Source organism: Aedes aegypti, chromosome 3, assembly GCF_002204515.2.
Source record: "Aedes aegypti strain LVP_AGWG chromosome 3, AaegL5.0 Primary Assembly, whole genome shotgun sequence".
Lineage (NCBI taxonomy): Eukaryota > Metazoa > Arthropoda > Insecta > Diptera > Culicidae > Aedes > Aedes aegypti.
In genome coordinates, this window is record NC_035109.1 from 40,214,388 (window position 1) to 40,237,762 (window position 23,375).

At 39.6% G+C, this 23,375-nt stretch overlaps 1 protein-coding gene across 2 annotated transcripts in view; it reads right to left on the reverse strand.

Moving 5' to 3' along the window:
- Window positions 1–23,375, reverse strand: part of LOC5580311 (zinc finger protein 704) — a 253,180-nt gene that overhangs the window by 121,775 nt on the left and 108,030 nt on the right. For both annotated transcript variants that reach the window (XM_021853458.1, XM_021853457.1), the window contains one exon: window positions 5,554–5,690. In XM_021853458.1, the coding sequence (XP_021709150.1) occupies window positions 5,554–5,690 (137 nt within the window). The remainder of the gene's footprint in view (window positions 1–5,553; window positions 5,691–23,375) is intronic.

Here is a 23,375-nt window from a genome sequence, read left to right on the forward strand (position 1 = left end):
TCGAAATCGAATCGAAATCGAATCGAAATCGAATCGAAATCGAATCGAAATCGAATCGAAATCGAATCGAAATCGAATCGAAATCGAATCGAAATCGAATCGAAATCGAATCGAAATCGAATCGAAATCGATCGAATCGATCGAAATCGAATCGAAATCGAATCGAAATCGAATCGAAATCGAATCGAAATCGAATCGAAATCGAATCGAAATCGAATCGAAATCGAATCGAAATCGAATCGAAATCGAATCGAAATCGAATCGAATCGAAATCGAATCGAAATCGAATCGAAATCGAATCGAAATCGAATCGAAATCGAATCGAAATCGAATCGAAATCGAATCGAAATCGAATCGAAATCGAATCGAAATCGAATCGAAATCGAATCGAAATCGAATCGAAATCGAATCGAAATCGAATCGAAATCGAATCGAAATCGAATCGAAATCGAATCGAAATCGAATCGAAATCGAATCGAAATCGAATCGAAATCGAATCGAAATCGAATCGAAATCGAATCGAAATCGAATCGAATCGAAATCGAATCGAAATCGAATCGAAATCGAATCGAATCGAAATCGAATCGAAATCGAATCGAAATCGAATCGAAATCGAATCGAAATCGAATCGAAATCGAATCGAAATCGAATCGAAATCGAAATCGAATCGAAATCGAATCGAAATCGAATCGAAATCGAATCGAAATCGAATCGAAATCGAATCGAAATCGAATCGAAATCGAATCGAAATCGAATCGAAATCGAATCGAAATCGAATCGAAATCGAATCGAAATCGAATCGAAATCGAATCGAAATCGAATCGAAATCGAATCGAAATCGAATCGAAATCGAATCGAAATCGAATCGAAATCGAATCGAATCGAATCGAAATCGAATCGAAATCGAATCGAAATCGAATCGAAATCGAATCGAAATCGAATCGAAATCGAATCGAAATCGAATCGAAATCGAATCGAATCGAATCGAAATCGAATCGAAATCGAATCGAAATCGAATCGAAATCGAATCGAAATCGAATCGAAATCGAATCGAATCGAATCGAATCGAAATCGAATCGAAATCGAATCGAAATCGAATCGAAATCGAATCGAAATCGAATCGAAATCGAATCGAAATCGAATCGAAATCGAATCGAAATCGAATCGAAATCGAATCGAAATCGAATCGAAATCGAATCGAAATCGAATCGAAATCGAATCGAAATCGAATCGAAATCGAATCGAAATCGAATCGAAATCGAATCGAAATCGAATCGAAATCGAATCGAAATCGAATCGAAATCGAATCGAAATCGAATCGAAATCGAATCGAAATCGAATCGAAATCGAATCGAAATCGAATCGAAATCGAATCGAAATCGAATCGAAATCGAATCGAAATCGAATCGAAATCGAATCGAAATCGAATCGAAATCGAATCGAAATCGAATCGAAATCGAATCGAAATCGAATCGAAATCGAATCGAAATCGAATCGAAATCGAATCGAAATCGAATCGAAATCGAAATCGAATCGAAATCGAATCGAAATCGAATCGAAATCGAATCGAAATCGAATCGAAATCGAATCGAAATCGAATCGAAATCGAATCGAAATCGAATCGAAATCGAATCGAAATCGAATCGAAATCGAATCGAAATCGAATCGAAATCGAATCGAAATCGAATCGAAATCGAATCGAAATCGAATCGAAATCGAATCGAAATCGAATCGAAATCGAATCGAAATCGAATCGAATCGAATCGAATCGAAATCGAATCGAAATCGAATCGAAATCGAATCGAAATCGAATCGAAATCGAATCGAAATCGAATCGAAATCGAATCGAAATCGAATCGAAATCGAATCGAAATCGAATCGAAATCGAATCGAAATCGAATCGAAATCGAATCGAAATCGAATCGAAATCGAATCGAAATCGAATCGAAATCGAATCGAAATCGAATCGAAATCGAATCGAAATCGAATCGAAATCGAATCGAAATCGAATCGAAATCGAATCGAAATCGAATCGAAATCGAATCGAAATCGAATCGAAATCGAATCGAAATCGAATCGAAATCGAATCGAAATCGAATCGAAATCGAATCGAAATCGAATCGAAATCGAATCGAAATCGAATCGAAATCGAATCGAAATCGAATCGAAATCGAATCGAAATCGAATCGAAATCGAATCGAAATCGAATCGAAATCGAATCGAAATCGAATCGAAATCGAATCGAAATCGAATCGAAATCGAATCGAAATCGAATCGAAATCGAATCGAAATCGAATCGAAATCGAATCGAAATCGAATCGAAATCGAATCGAAATCGAATCGAAATCGAATCGAAATCGAATCGAAATCGAATCGAAATCGAATCGAAATCGAATCGAAATCGAATCGAAATCGAATCGAAATCGAATCGAAATCGAATCGAAATCGAATCGAAATCGAATCGAAATCGAATCGAAATCGAATCGAAATCGAATCGAAATCGAATCGAAATCGAATCGAAATCGAATCGAAATCGAATCGAAATCGAATCGAAATCGAATCGAAATCGAATCGAAATCGAATCGAAATCGAATCGAAATCGAATCGAAATCGAATCGAAATCGAATCGAAATCGAATCGAAATCGAATCGAAATCGAATCGAAATCGAATCGAAATCGAATCGAAATCGAATCGAAATCGAATCGAAATCGAATCGAAATCGAATCGAAATCGAATCGAAATCGAATCGAAATCGAATCGAAATCGAATCGAAATCGAATCGAAATCGAATCGAAATCGAATCGAAATCGAATCGAAATCGAATCGAAATCGAATCGAAATCGAATCGAAATCGAATCGAAATCGAATCGAAATCGAATCGAAATCGAATCGAAATCGAATCGAAATCGAATCGAAATCGAATCGAAATCGAATCGAAATCGAATCGAAATCGAATCGAAATCGAATCGAAATCGAATCGAAATCGAATCGAAATCGAATCGAAATCGAATCGAAATCGAATCGAAATCGAATCGAAATCGAATCGAAATCGAATCGAAATCGAATCGAAATCGAATCGAAATCGAATCGAAATCGAATCGAAATCGAATCGAAATCGAATCGAAATCGAATCGAAATCGAATCGAAATCGAATCGAAATCGAATCGAAATCGAATCGAAATCGAATCGAATCGAAATCGAATCGAAATCGAATCGAAATCGAATCGAAATCGAATCGAATCGAATCGAATCGAATCGAAATCGAATCGAAATCGAATCGAAATCGAATCGAAATCGAATCGAAATCGAATCGAAATCGAATCGAAATCGAATCGAAATCGAATCGAAATCGAATCGAAATCGAATCGAAATCGAATCGAAATCGAATCGAAATCGAATCGAAATCGAATCGAAATCGAATCGAAATCGATCGAAATCGAATCGAAATCGAATCGAAATCGAATCGAAATCGAATCGAAATCGAATCGAAATCGAATCGAAATCGAATCGAAATCGAATCGAAATCGAATCGAAATCGAATCGAATCGAAATCGAATCGAAATCGAATCGAAATCGAATCGAAATCGAATCGAAATCGAATCGAAATCGAATCGAAATCGAATCGAAATCGAATCGAAATCGAATCGAAATCGAATCGAAATCGAATCGAAATCGAATCGAAATCGAATCGAATCGAAATCGAATCGAAATCGAATCGAAATCGAATCGAAATCGAATCGAAATCGAATCGAAATCGAATCGAAATCGAATCGAATCGAAATCGAATCGAAATCGAATCGAAATCGAATCGAAATCGAATCGAAATCGAATCGAAATCGAATCGAAATCGAATCGAAATCGAATCGAAATCGAATCGAAATCGAATCGAAATCGAAATCGAATCGAAATCGAATCGAAATCGAATCGAAATCGAATCGAAATCGAATCGAAATCGAATCGAAATCGAATCGAAATCGAATCGAAATCGAATCGAAATCGAATCGAATCGAATCGAATCGAAATCGAATCGAAATCGAATCGAAATCGAATCGAAATCGAATCGAAATCGAATCGAAATCGAATCGAATCGAAATCGAATCGAAATCGAATCGAAATCGAATCGAAATCGAATCGAAATCGAATCGAAATCGAATCGAAATCGAATCGAAATCGAATCGAAATCGAATCGAAATCGAATCGAAATCGAATCGAAATCGAATCGAAATCGAATCGAAATCGAATCGAAATCGAATCGAAATCGAATCGAAATCGAATCGAAATCGAATCGAAATCGAATCGAAATCGAATCGAAATCGAATCGAAATCGAATCGAAATCGAATCGAAATCGAATCGAAATCGAATCGAAATCGAATCGAAATCGAATCGAAATCGAATCGAAATCGAATCGAAATCGAATCGAAATCGAATCGAAATCGAATCGAAATCGAATCGAAATCGAATCGAAATCGAATCGAAATCGAATCGAAATCGAATCGAAATCGAATCGAAATCGAATCGAAATCGAATCGAAATCGAATCGAAATCGAATCGAAATCGAATCGAAATCGAATCGAAATCGAATCGAAATCGAATCGAAATCGAATCGAAATCGAATCGAAATCGAATCGAAATCGAATCGAAATCGAATCGAAATCGAATCGAAATCGAATCGAAATCGAATCGAAATCGAATCGAAATCGAATCGAAATCGAATCGAAATCGAATCGAAATCGAATCGAAATCGAATCGAAATCGAATCGAAATCGAATCGAATCGAATCGAATCGAAATCGAATCGAAATCGAATCGAAATCGAATCGAAATCGAATCGAAATCGAATCGAAATCGAATCGAAATCGAATCGAAATCGAATCGAAATCGAATCGAAATCGAATCGAAATCGAATCGAAATCGAATCGAAATCGAATCGAAATCGAATCGAAATCGAATCGAAATCGAATCGAAATCGAATCGAAATCGAATCGAAATCGAATCGAAATCGAATCGAAATCGAATCGAAATCGAATCGAAATCGAATCGAAAATCGAATCGAAATCGAATCGAAATCGAATCGAAATCGAATCGAAATCGAATCGAAATCGAATCGAAATCGAATCGAAATCGAATCGAAATCGAATCGAAATCGAATCGAAATCGAATCGAATCGAATCGAAATCGAATCGAAATCGAATCGAAATCGAATCGAAATCGAATCGAAATCGAATCGAAATCGAATCGAAATCGAATCGAAATCGAATCGAAATCGAATCGAAATCGAATCGAAATCGAATCGAATCGAATCGAAATCGAATCGAAATCGAATCGAAATCGAATCGAAATCGAATCGAAATCGAATCGAAATCGAATCGAAATCGAATCGAAATCGAATCGAAATCGAATCGAAATCGAATCGAAATCGAATCAAATCGAATCGAAATCAAATCGAAATCGAATCGAAATCGAATCGAAATCGAATCGAAATCGAATCCAAATTGAATCGAAATCGATACAATTCTCCTGAAAAAACAACAACAAGAAATCAACGAACTTACCCGGCGCGGAAGAGTTCGGTGAGCAGGACAGACTCATAAGTACCAGGGCAGCGTTGCATTCGTCCATCTGGTCGTCGTTGTTAATACTGTAATATTCCCGATCGTCCTGTGAGTATGAGGGGCGTCGTTTACGAGATCTGGAACGGTACAAATGCGCAAGAAAGAAAACAGAAAACTTGTAGCTTTGTTTGCCATTTGGTGCGAAAATTAGAAAAACAGCTGCAGATTTTGTTTAATCAATGGCATCCGCCGCCGCCACGCCGCCTTCACCACCACCATCGTCGTCATTCGATTATCGTCGGGAGCCGAGTCATGAGGTCTGGATCGAAAGGAGGGGGCGAGGGAATGGCAGGGAAAGGTGTTGTTGTGTTCCCAATTCGGTTCGAACTCGGACGTTCGAGTTTATTAGCCAAACGATTTTCGCCCCTTGTGTTGGGCCTGCTCACCATTGCACTGCTTCAAGTTCAATGCATTATCGGTCAGTCACTTTTGTTTCGAACCGCGCTGCTGCCTAGCTTAGGCGTTGCGTTTGTATTGGAAGTAACCGACGAAGGAGCGGTGGGAGGCACTGCAACTGCAGTTGATTAGGGATGGTCAGCCATCGAAAGAGCCGATAAAATCGAGTTGTTCGAGTTTAATGCGAGTTCAGAGACATTTCAAACTACTTTCGAACTGCAGCGATGCAGAAATTGGAGCGTTAAACGAGAATCAGTCATAATTCCATTGTTCGATTTTGAACACCTCTACGCCTAGTGAACAATAACGCAGCGCAGCAGTTGATGATTTCTTTGTCATGCTGTGCGGTGCGGTTGCTTGGATCGTGTCTTGGGAAGGGGACGAGGAATGCGCTTTCGGATTGATAACACACCGCAGTAAGCGTTGCATCGCTCCAAGGTCGAAAACATCGTTATCGTGACTTTTCGTTTGTCACCCAATCGCACGACCGGACCGGTCCTGGTTGACCTCGTGGTCCCGATAATAATCTTTTAATGATCCACTTTGGCAGATTTTTGGGGACATGGTTGCCATGGATGCGTCATTTATCATAACGACGACGACGATGACGACAGCGACTAGGGCTGGGAATCGATTGGAGACGTCTGGCCGGGCCGACTAGAGGTCGGGCCATGACCTCGCCCGAAAGCCACGCTCCTGTGGCTGTGGTCGTCCGATGATTATGGTTATAAGGTCATCGGAATATTTATTCATCGGTCAACCGCAGTCGACCGAGCTAATCAATCAAATCGAAAGAAAGGGAGACGTGCAGATGGTGGGAAACAGAACTTGTCCGTGATGATCGGATTCTCACGCCACCAATTAGTGGCACGGGTCACGCCGTCTGGACAGGGATTCACAAGTTGGTTTCAATCGGCTGTACGAGTTTCGAAAACAAAATGTGAAGCCTAAGCATGAGCATAGAGTAAGGTGGGGCAAAAGTTCGACCTTAGTGATATAATCAAAGTTTCTTAGAAAACAATAGCTGTTGAAGCAAAACAAATACCTTATAGTAAACCTACAACATATTGGCTATAACAAACTTGTGTCAAAATAATTACCAATTTTTCGTTATAACTGTTTCAAAATTGATTGTCTTAAACGAACTTTTGCCCCACCGGTGGGGTAAGAGTTCGAATCGAGTGTGGGGAAAAAGATTGCTGGCTAAAATTCAAATTATCGATCCTTTTATGACCGGCATACTTTACACCAGTCGTAAACTTAAGTTTGCCGAAAAATACACACTAAATTTTCATCAAAAAATTGCCCAAAACAGGATTGATTGTAATATACTCAAAAACAGCAGTTTTTCGCTAAACGAAGTGGAAATGTAAAATTTTGGTGACATTTTTCGCACGATCAGTCAAATTTAGCAAAATTTCAAGATAATATGTGGATTTTAGGCAATTTGCATTTTTTTCCGTGAGTTTATATATGGGTCGAACTTTTGCCCCGCTGATTCGAACTTTTGCCCCACTATGGGCCAAAAACTGTTTCCAAGCATTTATGCAAGAACTAATACACCTCCAAGTATCCTTATGATGGGCCTAGAAACGACCTTACATAATATATTAAAAAAGATTTTATCTTCAATTGGTTCCATGCAACGAAAGTTTGACCAAAAATTACAATAATCACGTCGAAAAAACAACACATAGCCAATACTTTTTCAAATCTCAATCGATTTTTATGATATTTGGAGTGAAAGTCTCTTACTTGAATAGCTTTCGAACCACCATGACATTTATAAGTTTTGTTTTGAATTAAGCTGGAAATCTTGAAAAGAAACACTTACCCCACTCCAACTTTTGTCCCACTTTCCTCTAAGCGTTTGGAAAAATCAGAGCGTTACAAATGCATGAAACCTGCGCGACTCGATATCGACACAGAGGACTAGAAGCAAACTGCCCCGAATATCAACGCACGATCAATCTCACACAAGTCGATTTCCTCAAAATGCAAACGTATCGATGTGTGTATTACGTCATTTGAGCTTTCGGTGAACATCAGTCCAACAAGGAAGTGAATGCTCGGCAGCAATTCTGTTTCTGTTTGCTTTCTCACACCGTGACCCCTTTTTACTTCATTCTTATGGGTGTTTCTACATTGCGGTGTTTCATTAAACGCGGTTGTTCCTTTCCTAGACCATTCGCCGCGTGGAATTTTGAGCTAATGCGCGTTTTTGGAAATTTTACAAAGGCCGCGCGGTGTGTCATATCCAGCGCACCAGTCAATACTTATTCAAAGAAAAAACGTTACCAGTAGACTTCCCAGCGGTAGGGCAAAGGGGTATGCTGTCGGATTGAATAGGGTCCTAAAATGTGTAATGACATCTTTTTATATTTAATATCACGAAAGAGCATGTTAATGCAATTACTTTAGCAATTTTTCTAGCTTAAATAACGACTATATCATATTTAATTTTTAATTCAAAATTGAGTCCATAAATGAACGTTGATACTATTGATCATGTTTAACGTTCGCTTAGGCGACAAAAATACCACAGGGATTTAAGTTTTAACACTGGGGTTGTTCCTTTCTGACATTTCGAAAGGGACACGGAAAACAAAATACACCCAAAACTTGAGTTTAAGCCAAAGGGTGTGACAAAATCTAAGATAAACAAAAAACATGTTTTTTGGACTTAAACAAACCAAAAACATTAAAAAATTGAGTAAACATGTGTTTTTTACCCAGACTTAAGCGTTTGGCACTAAAATTGGGACAGGGCTTTAGGACCCTATTGGAACAACTTCAAGGATCAAGAAATTATTCGAAGGAATAGCGTCTCCAAAAGGCTACCTGACGGGGAAACATTGGGGCATTCCCAGTAGGCTTCCTGACGAAAGGGTCTGTGGAGCACGCTGTCGGGAAGAATCGAAACGACTTCCCAAGAAATTATTTGAACATAAAATATAACATCTAGATGTGGAAATACTGATCCCAGATGATCGGTAATGTAGAAGCATTGATTGAGAACTTTCCAAAATGGCCATTCAAAATTTCATATTCTGATAATAGATGGCAACACTGCTCGATTGTTATCAAAAGAGGGGGTGCTATATGCAAATACCAAAAAAAAAATAAAGATAACGATACTGAATGTTCACCAAAGTTGAAGGAAGTGTTGCGTGCTCTACAGTCGGTCAAAACACATATGTTAATGTGGCTGGAAACACTGTTTAAAAAGGATTAACTTTTGTTTAGCGGATATCTCAAGATCTTGACCACTTAGAAAGATGGCGTCTTGGGCAAAGCTGTTTAGTAGCTCAAGTGCTATCATTAGAAAAGCCATGAGATTCGAAATTTTGCCACTAGGCGGCGGCAGTGTGCATGAATTATTTGTGGTTATCTCAGGATCCTGATCACTTAGGAAGAAGGCGTCTTCGGCAAAATTGTTCAGCAGCTCAATTCTAGTCAAGAATTCTGAGATTTTTCCACCAGGCGGCGTAAGTAAGCATGAAACTTTTGTTTTGCGAATACATATCTCAGGATTCTTGCTACTTTTTCAGCAAAGTAGCTCATGGGCTATAATTATTTTAACTAAGAGATTCGAGATGTTTCTTCCAGGTGGCGCTAGTGACAGTGGGATGGCATCCTGTTTTTTCACTATGAGATTAAACAGACTAAGCTGTAAGTAGATGAAAAAACCGAATTTAGTACTATACCATTTAATTCCACTAGAGTTTGTATCCTTTGACAGATACGCGTATTTCGACCTCAACTGTAAGGCCGTCTTCAGTGTCGTGTACTAGACTCGACTTCAGTCACGACACTGAAGACGGCCTTACAGTTGAGGTCGAAATACGCGTATCTGTCAAAGGATACAAACTCTAGTGGAATTAAATGGTATAGTACTAAATTCGGTTTTTTCATCTACTTATAGGTATTCTACTAAACAGCTCGAAGATTTATTATCAAGACTAAGCTGTGCCATTTTATCGGGAGCATAAATTTATGCTCCAGTAACGACTTGCACACACACATGTATATTTTTGGGACGTTTACTCTCCATACGAGGGAAAACAGTACAAAACGAATGGAGCGCAGCAAAATCTGCTACAATCAATAAATGGTTATAAGCTAAATAAAACTGACATTGTTCATTGAAATAATCAAACTTGATCAAACTATAAATAATAGACAAAAAACAAGTGAGAATCTGTGCGAATTCATTTCTTTAGAACGAAACGCAAGTCATGCATTGAATTAGTGTGCCATGGTGCGTTTCCCCACAATCTTACCAGCTACATTGTGGATGTTGTGGACAGTGAACATTCGTATTAGTGAGCTCTGCTCTCATTCTATAAGAGACAACAAAAAGAGATCAGCCTAGCAGCCCCTTGGCTAGTGAGAATGGAACTTTCGTTTTGCGATTAGTTCAGGACTCGGACTATTAAAAAAAAATGTCATCGGCAACCTCAAGGACTATCATCATGTTAACCAACAGACTTGAGACTGTGCCACCAAGCGACGCTGGTGAGCATGAAATTTTTGAAAATACCTGAAGGTCGTAGACACAAAAGTCAATTTGGACAAATTGAGTTGTAAGATTGTGAAAAATAATAGAATCGTTCTGGTGGGCTTCGATCCCACGACTCCCAATACGCTAGACTGGGCGCGTTAACCAACTACGCCACAGAACGGGTAACGATTCTGCAGCGCAATCGGCCAACCTGAAACCAAAGTCCGTCACGACCCCATTTTCTCCTTCACAACCCTACACCTCCTTCGGCTCTCTGAGATGCCCAATTCGACTCTCCTAAGCGTGCCTACGAACAACAGTGAGAGATTTTATTTTTAGCGTCGCACTGTTGCCTTGTTTGTGCCACACTACTCATAAGCCAACATTGGCTCAATGAGATGGTTAGTATGGGTCCGGCTTTCGACGTGGTCGTATCTCGTCATATCGACCCCTTTTGCGATAGAGAGATCGCCGCTCAAATTTACTCAACTAGGGTTGTCATGTCTATTACGGCTTAACCAGCCGACGGTGTTTTGAAAATACCAAGGCAACAGTGCGACGCTAAAAATAAAATCTCTCACTGTTGTTCGTAGGCACGCTTAGGAGAGTCGAATTGGGCATCTCAGAGAGCCGAAGGAGGTGTAGGGTTGTGAAGGAGAAAATGGGGTCGTGACGGACTTTGGTTTCAGGTTGGCCGATTGCGCTGCAGAATCGTTACCCGTTCTGTGGCGTAGTTGGTTAACGCGCCCAGTCTAGCGTATTGGGAGTCGTGGGATCGAAGCCCACCAGAACGATTCTATTATTTTTCACAATCTTACAACTAAATTTGTCCAAATTGACTTTTGTGTCTACGACCTTCAGGTATTTTCAAAACACCGTCGGCTGGTTAAGCCGTAATAGACATGACAACCCTAGTTGAGTAAATTTGAGCGGCGATCTCTCTATCGCAAAAGGGGTCGATATGACGAGATACAACCACGTCGAAAGCCGGACCCATACTAACCATCTCATTGAGCCAATGTTGGCTTATGAGTAGTGTGGCACAAACAAGGCAACAGTGCGACGCTAAAAATAAAATCTCTCACTGTTGTTCGTAGGCACGCTTAGGAGAGTCGAATTGGGCATCTCAGAGAGCCGAAGGAGGTGTAGGGTTGTGAAGGAGAAAATGGGGTCGTGACGGACTTTGGTTTCAGGTTGGCCGATTGCGCTGCAGAATCGTTACCCGTTCTGTGGCGTAGTTGGTTAACGCGCCCAGTCTAGCGTATTGGGAGTCGTGGGATCGAAGCCCACCAGAACGATTCTATTATTTTTCACAATCTTACAACTCAATTTGTCCAAATTGACTTTTGTGTCTACGACCTTCAGGTATTTTCAAAACACCGTCGGCTGGTTAAGCCGTAATAGACATGACAACCCTAGTTGAATGAAATTTTTGTTTTTGCCAATATTTCAGGACCATGAACACTTAGAAAGATGGCGTTTTCGGCAAAGTTATTCAGTAGCTCAAGGACCTGAGATAACCACAATTAAATAACTCATGCTTACTAGCGTCACCTAGTGGCAAAATCTAGAATTTCATGGCGCAAAAATGATAGTCTTTAAGCTATTGAACAACTTTGCCGAAAACGCCATCTTCCTAAGTGGTCAGGATCCTGGCATAATCGCAAAACAAAAATTTAATGCTCACTAGCGCCGCCTAGTTGCAAGTTTTCAAAATTCATGGCTCAAATAATGATAGTCCTTAAGCTAATGATCAACTTTGCCGAAGACGTCATCTTCCGAAGTGCTCAGGATCCTGAGATCAACCGCAAAATTAAAATTTCATGCTCACTAGTGCTGCCTAGTGGCAAAATTTTGAATTTCATGGCTCAAATAATAAAAGTCCTTAAGCTACTGATTAACTTTGCCGAAGACACCATCTTTTTAAGTTGTTAGGATCCTAAAATAACCGCAAATCAAAAGTTTCATGCTCACTAGCGCCGCATAGTGGAAAAAAATCGAATTTCATGGCTTAAAAAATGATAGTCCTTAACCTATTGAACAACTTTGCCGAAAAATTAAAATTCTTATTTAACAACCTGTATTTATAACTGTATCAAGCTCGGTTCCGGTAGGGACGTAACGTCAGGAAAATTAAGAATAATAAGAAGCGTAACTTTATTTTTCTTGGTAGCCTCTAAATTCGACATGTTGAGGGTTATCAAGGTGAAAAATTAATTCTACTACTTAAAATCAAGATGGCGTCAAAATCCAAGATGGCCGCCTGGTTTTATCACTCAAAATTATACTCCTATTCTTCATCAGACTCAAATAAAACACCAACGATTGAAAACTTGTTTGTTTGTTGTGCAAAAAGTAATGTTTGCATCGATTGCACTCGCCATATACGTCAAAATCGTAGAACATGATTTAGAAAATCGTTCATTTCAGGGTAAATACCATTGCTCACCTAGTGTTTGTAGCCTATTTTACGCAATTTTTCATCAGCTGGATGATGATATCAGAATTCAAAACGAGCGGTACGCTAATGGTGAAAAAACGATGTTTCTAACAAAATTCAAGATGGCGGCCAAAATTTGTTTAACTTCATATGAAAGCTATATCTTTTCTCTATACGATGCCACTATGCTTGCTATGTGTTCCAAGCAAAATATGAGACATATCACGTGAAGAAATACCCAAGATTTATAAAAAATGGGCTTTTTCGCAAACTGTTTAGCTAGCTAGTGTACGAGGGGTCCACCAATTTGAGGAAACCGAAAGGACCACCCTTAAGTTTTATCGAAAACTAGCGATCAGTGAAATAAAATTGGAATTCAAACGATGGGTGCCGATGGCGGCCTGGTTTCAGCGATAATTGATCAGGGATGATAACTGCAAGCCAACTGGTACTTCTCGAAATCACTCTTGTGAAATTCCCATCTATACAATCCGATTGGGAATCACTTGTTTGCTCCGGTCCTGCTTCTCGGGAGAGGTCGGACGTATTCCCTCAGCCACCAACCTCGAAAGCCCCAGCAAGCTGTCTGTGACTCAGTTCTCCACCGTTCGACCGTCATGACCTAGACAATGTCAAATGCGTGTTGTGTTGTACCCGCTGCTTACATAGCGACGACAACCCGGCGGCGAGGACGAAGACGAGAACTGAGTTGGTTTTCTTTTTCCCTTGACTCCTAGCTTTTTTTTTGTCTCGGTCTGTCGTCGTCGTCGTCGTCGTCGGGTATCCCCAAAAAAGGAGCTAAAACTAAAGTATTGAGCCGGGCAGACATCAAAACAGCAGCGACGACGACGACGGTAAAGATGATGATGGCAATAATGTGGAGCGAACTACGTCACCTCGACGACTGCTCTGGGCATGGTTTGAGGGTTCACAAGTGGATTGGATGCCACGAGCTGTGTGAACTGTCTGTCTGGCTGTCATATGCTCGAGAGACAGGTAATAAAATATTAGAAACAGGGTGGCACGAATGGTTCGAATGAGAAAGTGTTCTCAAGGAATTGATAACAAAACAAATGAACAAAAAATTAACAACAGAATTTAAACACTAAGAAATGAAAATCAAAATTAATCATAGAACAGTTCAGAAGATTTTTAGCAAAGAATTAATGTAAAAGGAACAATAGAAGCAAAACCAGATAAAAAATTACACACAATTAAAAACAAAACCATTTTGTTTACAACACAAAACACAAAAAAGTGAGGAAACAAATTGCAAATAGTTTGGAAAACAAGAAAAAACATTATTAAATGATTTATTAGAAGAAGTATGTATTGGAAATTTTGAAAAAAATACCAATTCTAGTTTAGAAAAACCTGAAACATAATCTATTGAAGGAGCTGAAACGCTCTACAATACTAAAACTAAAATGATCAAAAAACAAGTATATCGAGGAATCGAAAACAAAATGAAAAAAGGAGAAATTAGTATTTAAAGAGCAAAGCAATAAAACATTCAAAGTAAAGTACTAAAAAATCATAAATTTAAGCTCCACTAAGAGTAACTGAGACAATACAATGAAATGAAGATCTTCGTAGACAAAATGGTACAAAAAAAACAAGCAAAATATTCCAAAAATATCCTTAAATTAATCGCACCCACTTTGTCGGAGTCACTCCGACACAAAGAAGGTCACCTTTATCCGAATTCCACGCCACCTTCATTCCCATTGAGGTAGGATTAGTCTGGTTGCATATTTTCTCCAAAACTGTTCCCACCCGAAGCAAAACATCGCCCAACCCAGACGTGGTTGAGTCATTGAGTTAACACGTCTGCTGCTACACGGCGGTACGATTTTAGGGACCCCCTTCCAGTAGTTAGCCACCGTTGCCGCCAGTGAACGAACTCATCATCCTCGACGAATTGAGGTTGATGACTAGTAGGTAGGTACCCACTAGTGATTTCGCGCAAAAATAAGCGAAGCGATGGAGCGAGGCGAAGAAATGCATGGCGTTTCGACGTTTGATAACTGTGCTCCAGCGAAACGCTGTAATCGAAGAAGGTTCGGTTGGGGGAGAGGCGAAACTGCTGGGGGTTGTCCCCATTTCAGCACAATATTTTCGGGGGTTTCAGTTGTCTTTGTTGGGCTAGGACAAAGGAGGACACTGCACAAGTGCAAATTGGCTACCGCGGTGGGTTTTACCGTAGTCGCCGACGAACACGCTGTCGATGGTCGTAATGGGACGGTGGGGATGGTGGGAGGGTGTCTTCTGTCAAACGTCGAATGGACGAAGGTTGAGTGGGATGAAGTCCCTTTTGGAGTGAGGGTTCGATGACAGATTTTAATTAATTTTAATCAGTCGAGTGGTGTGGATCAAGATTAGGGGCAGAGCTTGTGTCTGGGCAGACAGCTTTAAAACATGATTAGACAAATTCGAAGAATGCATAAGTTTTAGAATCTCCTTTGAAGTCCTAGCAAACTTCTCGTAATTCGAGCAGATTCTGCTTAGAGATTGTAGCAGAATCTACTTCGAGATTTTAGCAGAATACTTCGAGATTCCGGTGGAATTTCCTTCCAAATTCCAGATTTTGGCAGAATCCTCTTCCAGATTCTAGGAGAATCTCCTTCGAGATTTTAGCAGAAGTTTCTTAATGATTCTAGCAGAATCTTCTTCTAGAATATGGCAGAATCTCCTTTGAGACTCTAGCGGGATCTCCTTCGAGATTCTAGCATAATCTCATTCAAAATTCTAGTAGAATCTTCTTCAAGTTTCTAGCAGAATTTCCTTCGAGATTGTAGCAAATACTTCTTCAAGATTCTAGCAAAATCTATTCTGTGATTCTAGCAAAATCTCTTTCGAGATTCTAGCAGAATCTCTGTCGAAATTCTAACAGAATAACTTTCGAGATTCTCTTTCGTGGTTCTAGCAGAATCTCGAGATTTTAGCAGAATCTCTATCGAGATTCTAGCAGAATCTCTATCGAAATTCTAGCAGAATCTCTATCAAAATTCTAGAATCTCTTTCGAGATTCTAGCAGAATCTCTTTCGAGATTCTAGCAGAATCTCTTTCGAGATTCTAGCAGAATCTCTTTCGAGATTCTAGCAGAATCTCTTTCGAGATTCTAGCAGAATCTCTTTCGAGATTCTAGCAGAATCTCTTTCGAGATTCTAGCAGAATCTCTTTCGAGATTCTAGCAGAATCTCTTTCGAGATTCTAGCAGAATCTCTTTCGAGATTCTAGCAGAATCTCTTTCGAGATTCTAGCAGAATCTCTTTCGAGATTCTAGCAGAATCTCTTTCGAGATTCTAGCAGAATCTCTTTCGAGATTCTAGCAGAATCTCTTTCGAGATTCTAGCAGAATCTCTTTCGAGATTCTAGCAGAATCTCTTTCGAGATTCTAGCAGAATCTCTTTCGAGATTCTAGCAGAATCTCTTTCGAGATTCTAGCAGAATCTCTTTCGAGATTCTAGCAGAATCTCAATCGAGATTCTAGCAGAATCTCTATCCAGATTCTAGCAGAATCTCTATCGAGATTCTAGCAGAATCTCTTTCGAGATTCTAGCAGAATCTCTTTCGAGATTCTAGCAGAATCTCTTTCGAGATTCTAGCAGAATCTCTTTCGAGATTCTAGCAGAATCTCGTTCGAGTTTCTAGCAGAATCTATTTCGAGATTCTAGCAGAATCTCTTTCGAGATTCTAGCAGAATCTCTTTCGAGATTCTAGCAGAATCTCTTTCGAGATACTAGCAGAATCTCTTTCGAGATTCTAGCAGAATCTCTTTCGAGATTCTAGCAGAATCTCAATCGAGATTCTAGCAGAATCTCTATCCAGATTCTAGCAGAATCTCTATCGAGATTCTAGCAGAATCTCTTTCGAGATTCTAGCAGAATCTCTTTCGAGATGCTAGCAGAATCTCTTTCGAGATTCTAGCAGAATCTCTTTCGAGATTCTAGCAGAATCTCTTTCGAGATTCTAGCAGAATCTCTTTCGAGATTGTAGCAGAATCTCTTTCGAGATTGTAGCAGAATCTCTTTCGAGATTGTAGCAGAATCTCTTTCGAGATTCTAGCAGAATCTCGTTCGAGATTCTAGCAGAATCTCTTTCGAGATTCTAGCAGAATCTCGTTCGAGATTCTAGCAGAATCTCGTTCGAGATTCTAGCAGAATCTCGTTCGAGATTCTAGCAGAATCTCGTTCGAGATTCTAGCAGAATCTCGTTCGAGATTCTAGCAGAATCTCGTTCGAGATTCTAGCAGAATCTCGTTCGAGATTCTAGCAAAATCTCGTTCGAGATTCTAGCAGAATCTCGAGATTCTAGCAGAATCTCGTTCGAGATTCTAGCAGAATCTCGTTCGAGATTCTAGCAGAATCTCGTTCGAGATTCTAGCAGAATCTCGTTCGAGATTCTAGCAGAATCTCGTTCGAGATTCTAGCAGAATCTCGTTCGAGATTCTAGCAAAATCTCGTTCGAGATTCTAGCAGAATCTCGTTCGAGATTCTAGCAAAATCTCGTTCGAGATTCTAGCAGAATCTCGTTCGAGATTCTAGCAGAATCTCGTTCGAGATTCTAGCAGAATCTCGTTCGAGATTCTAGCAGAATCTCGTTAGGGATTCTAGCAGAATCTCGTTCGAGATTCTAGTAGAAACTCGTTCGAGATTCTAGCAGAATCTCCTTCGAGATTCTAGCAGAATCTCCTTCGAGATTCTAGCAGAATCTCCTTCGAGATTCTAGCAGAATCTCCTTAGAGATTCTAGCACAAACTTCTTTGAGATTTTAGCGAAATATTCGTTAAGATTCTCCAGAATCTCCTTCGAAATTGGAAAAGAATCTTCTTTGAAATTCGAACATAACCAGAATCTTTATGGGGATTCTGGTCAAATCTTTATTAAAGGTGTAGCAGAATTCTCATCGAAGTTCTAGTTGAATTGTCGTTGAGATTCTAGAAGAATATCTGATGAGATTCTAGCAGAATTTGCAATGACATTTTAGCAGATCCTAGATAATGTTTGAGATTCTCGCTAATTCCTGTGGATATCTCTCTCTAAAAAAAATCCCTCTTGGGATTATAAAAAAATCTTTTTCGAGATGTGAAACGTCATCCTACCGTTGCTCATTGTACCAATCCCAAATATTTACTCTGTTCTGCATTGATTAAACCAAATCCATTTCAATTACACGTCCCAAAGCCATTTCGCTGGAAAAGTACCTCACTTGGGCGCCCACGTAAACGCCGACAGTCTTCTCCGAGTTGTTACTATTTACGCCAGTCTCGGGGCTGCTAAATTTATTCGCCGTATACGCTTGTCTACGCTCCATTATTTTCCCCGAAATTTGGCACAACCATCCCATTTGAGCTCCGAAACAGTCTGGCCTGGAAGATGGTGGTGCGCTGGGCGCGGGGCGCTGTCTGTATACATAAGAACCGTCTGCAGACGTCTGGCGTGGCTGACGAACATCCTTTTTTACATAGTGTTAGACCCTTTACGTGGAACGTCTCACGACGGCTGACTGCACACTCCATCCTCGGAGAACGAACGACCTTCACTGAATGACAAAATCATCGTAAGGTCATGGACATCAACGGTACGAACCAGGGCGCCAACTCCTCAAGAAACATTCGGTTGAGGCACCCCCAGATTACTGGGCAACTGCGAAAAGCGGACCAATCCAAGCACCGCAGAAAAATAGAACCGAGACTGGCACCGACCTAGACACTCTCTCGTAGCTTACATACCTCTACCACAGACAAACATACATAGCAGTTAGAACAATTATCTATTTGAAACATATCACCGTGAACATTAACGCTCAATGCTTAAAATACTGATTTCCGCCTTTTGGAAACTAGATGGCGGTAGTGCGCAAACGTCAAACTCGAACAAAAGCGATACGAGCGCCTCGTGTGAGCAACTAGCACACTACCAAATATTAGAATTAGGCGCTATTTTGTTGTAGGTATGAAGAAATGTTGCATCTGTTCGTCTGTGCTACCTCTACGTCTTACATGGACCAACACCGTTCGATCAAAGTGTTAAATTCGTTAACCTACGCCAACAGAAATCGCAGTAAGCAGCGACGCCACCCGACTAGCCATGAGCTAAATAAAAGAAAGCAAAAACCAGCAAATCGTTCGAGCACAAAGTAGTCCGAAAATATGAGTTTTATGGAACAACGACACGCTACCATGACGACGACAACAACGAATGATGATGATGACGATGATGGCAAAAATGGCATTTCTGCGGTTATACGGATTGCAACCATAGCCGCAGCGCAGCAGCATAATGAAATAACATAAAATTTGATTGGCAACCTCGATTACTTGCATCGGGTAATGATGGGATCAAGAAACGACGACGACGACTGGCGGCGAGAGTGAAAATAAAGTGAAACCACTGCCAACCGTGACCGAAGAAGCCCCCAATTGGAGCCTCCGCGCCTATACGTACATATCTGCGTGTGTCCACAACTGGGGTTTCGACATTACGATGCATCCAATTTTTTCGATGCCTTCGCAATTTGGTTTTGTTGTGTTGTTTTTCCGATCGATTTGTTTTGATGGAATCGCGACTGCTGCAAGGTGACGTCAATGATTTGCACAGTTGTGCCGAACTGCGAAAGAAATGTGGCGCCGAACGTCTAGGCCAGTTCAAAAGCAAAATAATGGTCAAAGTGTCAAGTTTATTTTTAAAAACAAAATTTTGTCTTTCAAACTTTTGGTTTTCTGTCACGAATTCCAAACAAAACTTCGAAAATCGATCATAATGAATGTACCGCTTTCAAGAAATGGACACGTTTTTGGTTATCATTGTCATTCAGCTCTCAACTCCTGGTGGAACGGATGTCTCACTAGGAGGATAGCCATGCAGTTCATTCCAAGTTTTCAGCCATTTGACCCCACTGTGTCTGAGAGGCTTGCCTTGATTTGATTTGTCGATAGATTCAAATCGATGGATGGCGAAGTTTTACCGCTCATCACATAAAAGCGAAAGTGCTTTTCAAGCAACAGACAAATGTGGAAAATATCTTCGAACCAACAAAATGAGATTCATCAGTTAATGGTAAAAAATGAATGGAAATAGTTGATAATTGCGAAATTAATACAGTAGGATTCCGTTTTTAACTTGCTCCACTGCTTTTTGTCAATATTTTCTCAAATCCTCCAAACTATTGGGGTTCCCATTCGCACTTTTTACTGAAATATGATCAGGTGCTCGAGAACTTGTATGACATAATCGATCTTTTTATGAATTTTCAACAACTGCTTTAAAACATTCCAATTTAGTGAACAGTCCATCTATGTTTTCCGGTAGTTGCCTACAGCTTGCCTACACAACACACTTATATTCAGAAATGTATGTTATTCTAGTCCAGACATGTCCTGATCAGTGCTTTAAACATTCGAAATTTTCCGCGACGTGCGTTTCGCTTCCGTTTTCACCTCTAAAACACAGCACTAGCGGTGGAATGAACATCGAGAAACACGAAATAATGGAATGAATGTCGTCTGACATTTCCATAAATCGTTGTTTAGATTTCAGAAATGTTCATTATTGCTTGTAATGTCGCATGTGACTCACATACAATGGAAGCAGCTCTCATAACGAAAAATTATAAAAATAAACAAACAGTTTTCTGGTAACGCCATCGTGGTCAGCTGCATTCAATTGACATTATTCCTCCGTACTTTCGTTTGATCGCTCGTGTTGTGAATGCTGAAGGCAAAGACTGTCGAATGTCAACGAAAACGTGTCGACTACCGTGATTACTAACAACACAGGTCCTAATGTTGTGATTCTGACTGTGGATTTCGATTGTTCATCGGCAATATGGATACAAAACGTCCTGAAATTGCATCAGAAGATCGTTTTTTGTTGTTATCCGCTCATCTGATGTACTGATCTCTGAATATCCATTCCAAAACAAGTTGCTCTAGGATCTATGGTTGACTACGAGCACTTATCAGTGCACCCAGACAGTATGCACTAACATCAATCTTCTGTAAATTGTCGAAGAAGTACAGTACTGTGCTGGTGTATAAGCGGTATCACAGATGTTGAACAAGTTCCCCAAGCCAGGGTTGGTGTAAAGCACTTAATTTCGAATATATAAAAGGCTATCAGACAAGTTAATCCTGAAGTGGTCATTATTGAAAATAGTTCCTCATAGGACCATGAGTGGCCAGGGGTTTGTTACAAATACTAATGTGAACTCTATGGATTCATCAAACGAATTGGCCTTCTCAGAATATTCTAAAAGTTTATTTACGATTTTCTCCCGAGAATATTAAAAATATTCCTCTGGTTTCACTATCAAAAATACTGCCAAAAATTCTACTAAAAACAGGCTATGGTTAAAAAATGGCTCCATCACAAGGTCGAACATGTTCACAGGTATTCCAGATGACATCGATGCCATCGCCAATGTCATGTTCGTCCAAGAGCTTGCTAAACAGTTTCTACAGAAATTTTTCCTTGGAATATTCCAAATATTCTTCCAGCCACTTCTCCAAAGATATCCTAAATCGGGATTTTTTCAAGAAATTCTCCAAGAAATTCATCAAGCATTTTTTTTTTTATTATTTTCTACAACTCATGCTGCACTGTTTCTTCTACGAACCTTGAGGATTTCTTATCAATATGACAGCAAACCCAGGGCTGGTAGCAGTCAGAGGGCAAAATAATAGTGACTTTAGTGACCAAAATGATCAAAATAGTGACCAGATAGTGACCAAAAAAGTGACCTAAAAGTGACTTCGCAACTAAAATTGTTAGTCATAAAATAGACCAGAAACGAAAATACGTTCTATATCGATATTTAAGAATGCACATATTTGGTAAATTTAGAATGTAGAGAACAGCAGTAATTACATATTGGAAATGATTCTTAACATTCATCTGTCTAGGATAAGACTTTATTGCTCAAAAATATGGTGCATTTCAGATATAACTTTTTTCTAAAAAAAGGATGAACTTTCAAAACAAGCAGAATTTGAAAGCTAAGGTAAAATTTGTGGCAGAATTTCTGTAAAATTAAACCCGTTCTTCTAGATAAACACTTATTACTAATATCTACATTTCAACTGAACGTTCAAATAAATGAATTTCTGGAAACAATCAAATTGTAAAACTTGTGAGGTTACGCGTTTTATCTGTTCTACGACCCTGAAAATGACAAATTTTGCATACCGTGCACTCCCGCTAATTTGAGCGGTACGTCATGCAAACCATTGATCAGATTAAAAGCGGTCAAATCAACTTTAATCCGTCAATCCGGTACTTAGATTAAGAACAAACAGTAAACCGCATATGTGTTGCTGAAATTCATGAACAGGTGTGTTTGACGTTAGGGAATTGCCACTGATATCACTTTTAAAGAAACGTTATTGTCTAACAATGTTCAAACAGTCATTATAGAAACGCTTGTAAGGAATAGCCTAGAACTCGGTAAATCTAATGTGCAATATAGAATAATGTTTTTGTTAAAAAAAATAGTTGACCAAATCGAGTAAAAACACTAGCAAGGGTTAATGAATGGAAAAATGTATATTTTATTGGTTGTAATTTCTAATGAACGATTTCTAGGAAAATTATCACTTACATTTGAAGTTCTGGACGAGTTTTTGACAAACTCTTTAAATTGTTTTGGTTGTTTTCCAAACCGTCTCTATCTGATCTTCCAGAGGAGTTTGAAGAGGTTCTTTCAGAAAGCAGATTTAAGATTCCTTTCATAGTTGCAGATTACAACAGAAGGTTCACAGTAATTTATTCAGCAGGTCTGTCGAGTATTGACCCAGGTTTTCGCTTAAGTTTATTAAAATATTTTGGTCGGCAAATTCAGTTTAAATTTGCTTTCTTCTTGGGGAAATTTCCAGAGAATTCTAAGACGAAATCTCCGGAGAAACTCGTGTTGCAAATCCCCAGATTCCTGGAGGAAATCATCGAAAAAAATTCTCTGAATAAATCCCCGAAGCAATTAGTAGAAGAATTCCTGGACGAAATCCCCGGAGGTATTGCTATTGGAACGCCTCTGAGAAACTCTCGAAGAAATCCTTAAAATCCCCTGAGCAATCCCTGGATGAAATTCCTTGAAAAATTCTTGGAGAAAATCGCCGGAAGAATTCCTGAAGAAAGCCCCGGAGGTATTTCCTGGTGCATATTTTCAGAGAAATTTCGGATAAACTCTCTGAAAAATCCACGAACGAATTTTTAGAGGAAATGCATGGAGGATTTTCATAATGAATTCCCCAGAGAAATTCCTGGAAGGAATTCTTGGAGGAAAACCCCGAAAGAACTCCTAAGGGAAATCCCCAGAGAAATTTCTTTGAGGAATTCCTGGAGCAAACCCCCGCAGGAATTACTGCAGAAAATCCCCGGAGAAATTCCCAAAGGATTTCCTGGCAGAAATCCTTGGAAGGTTTT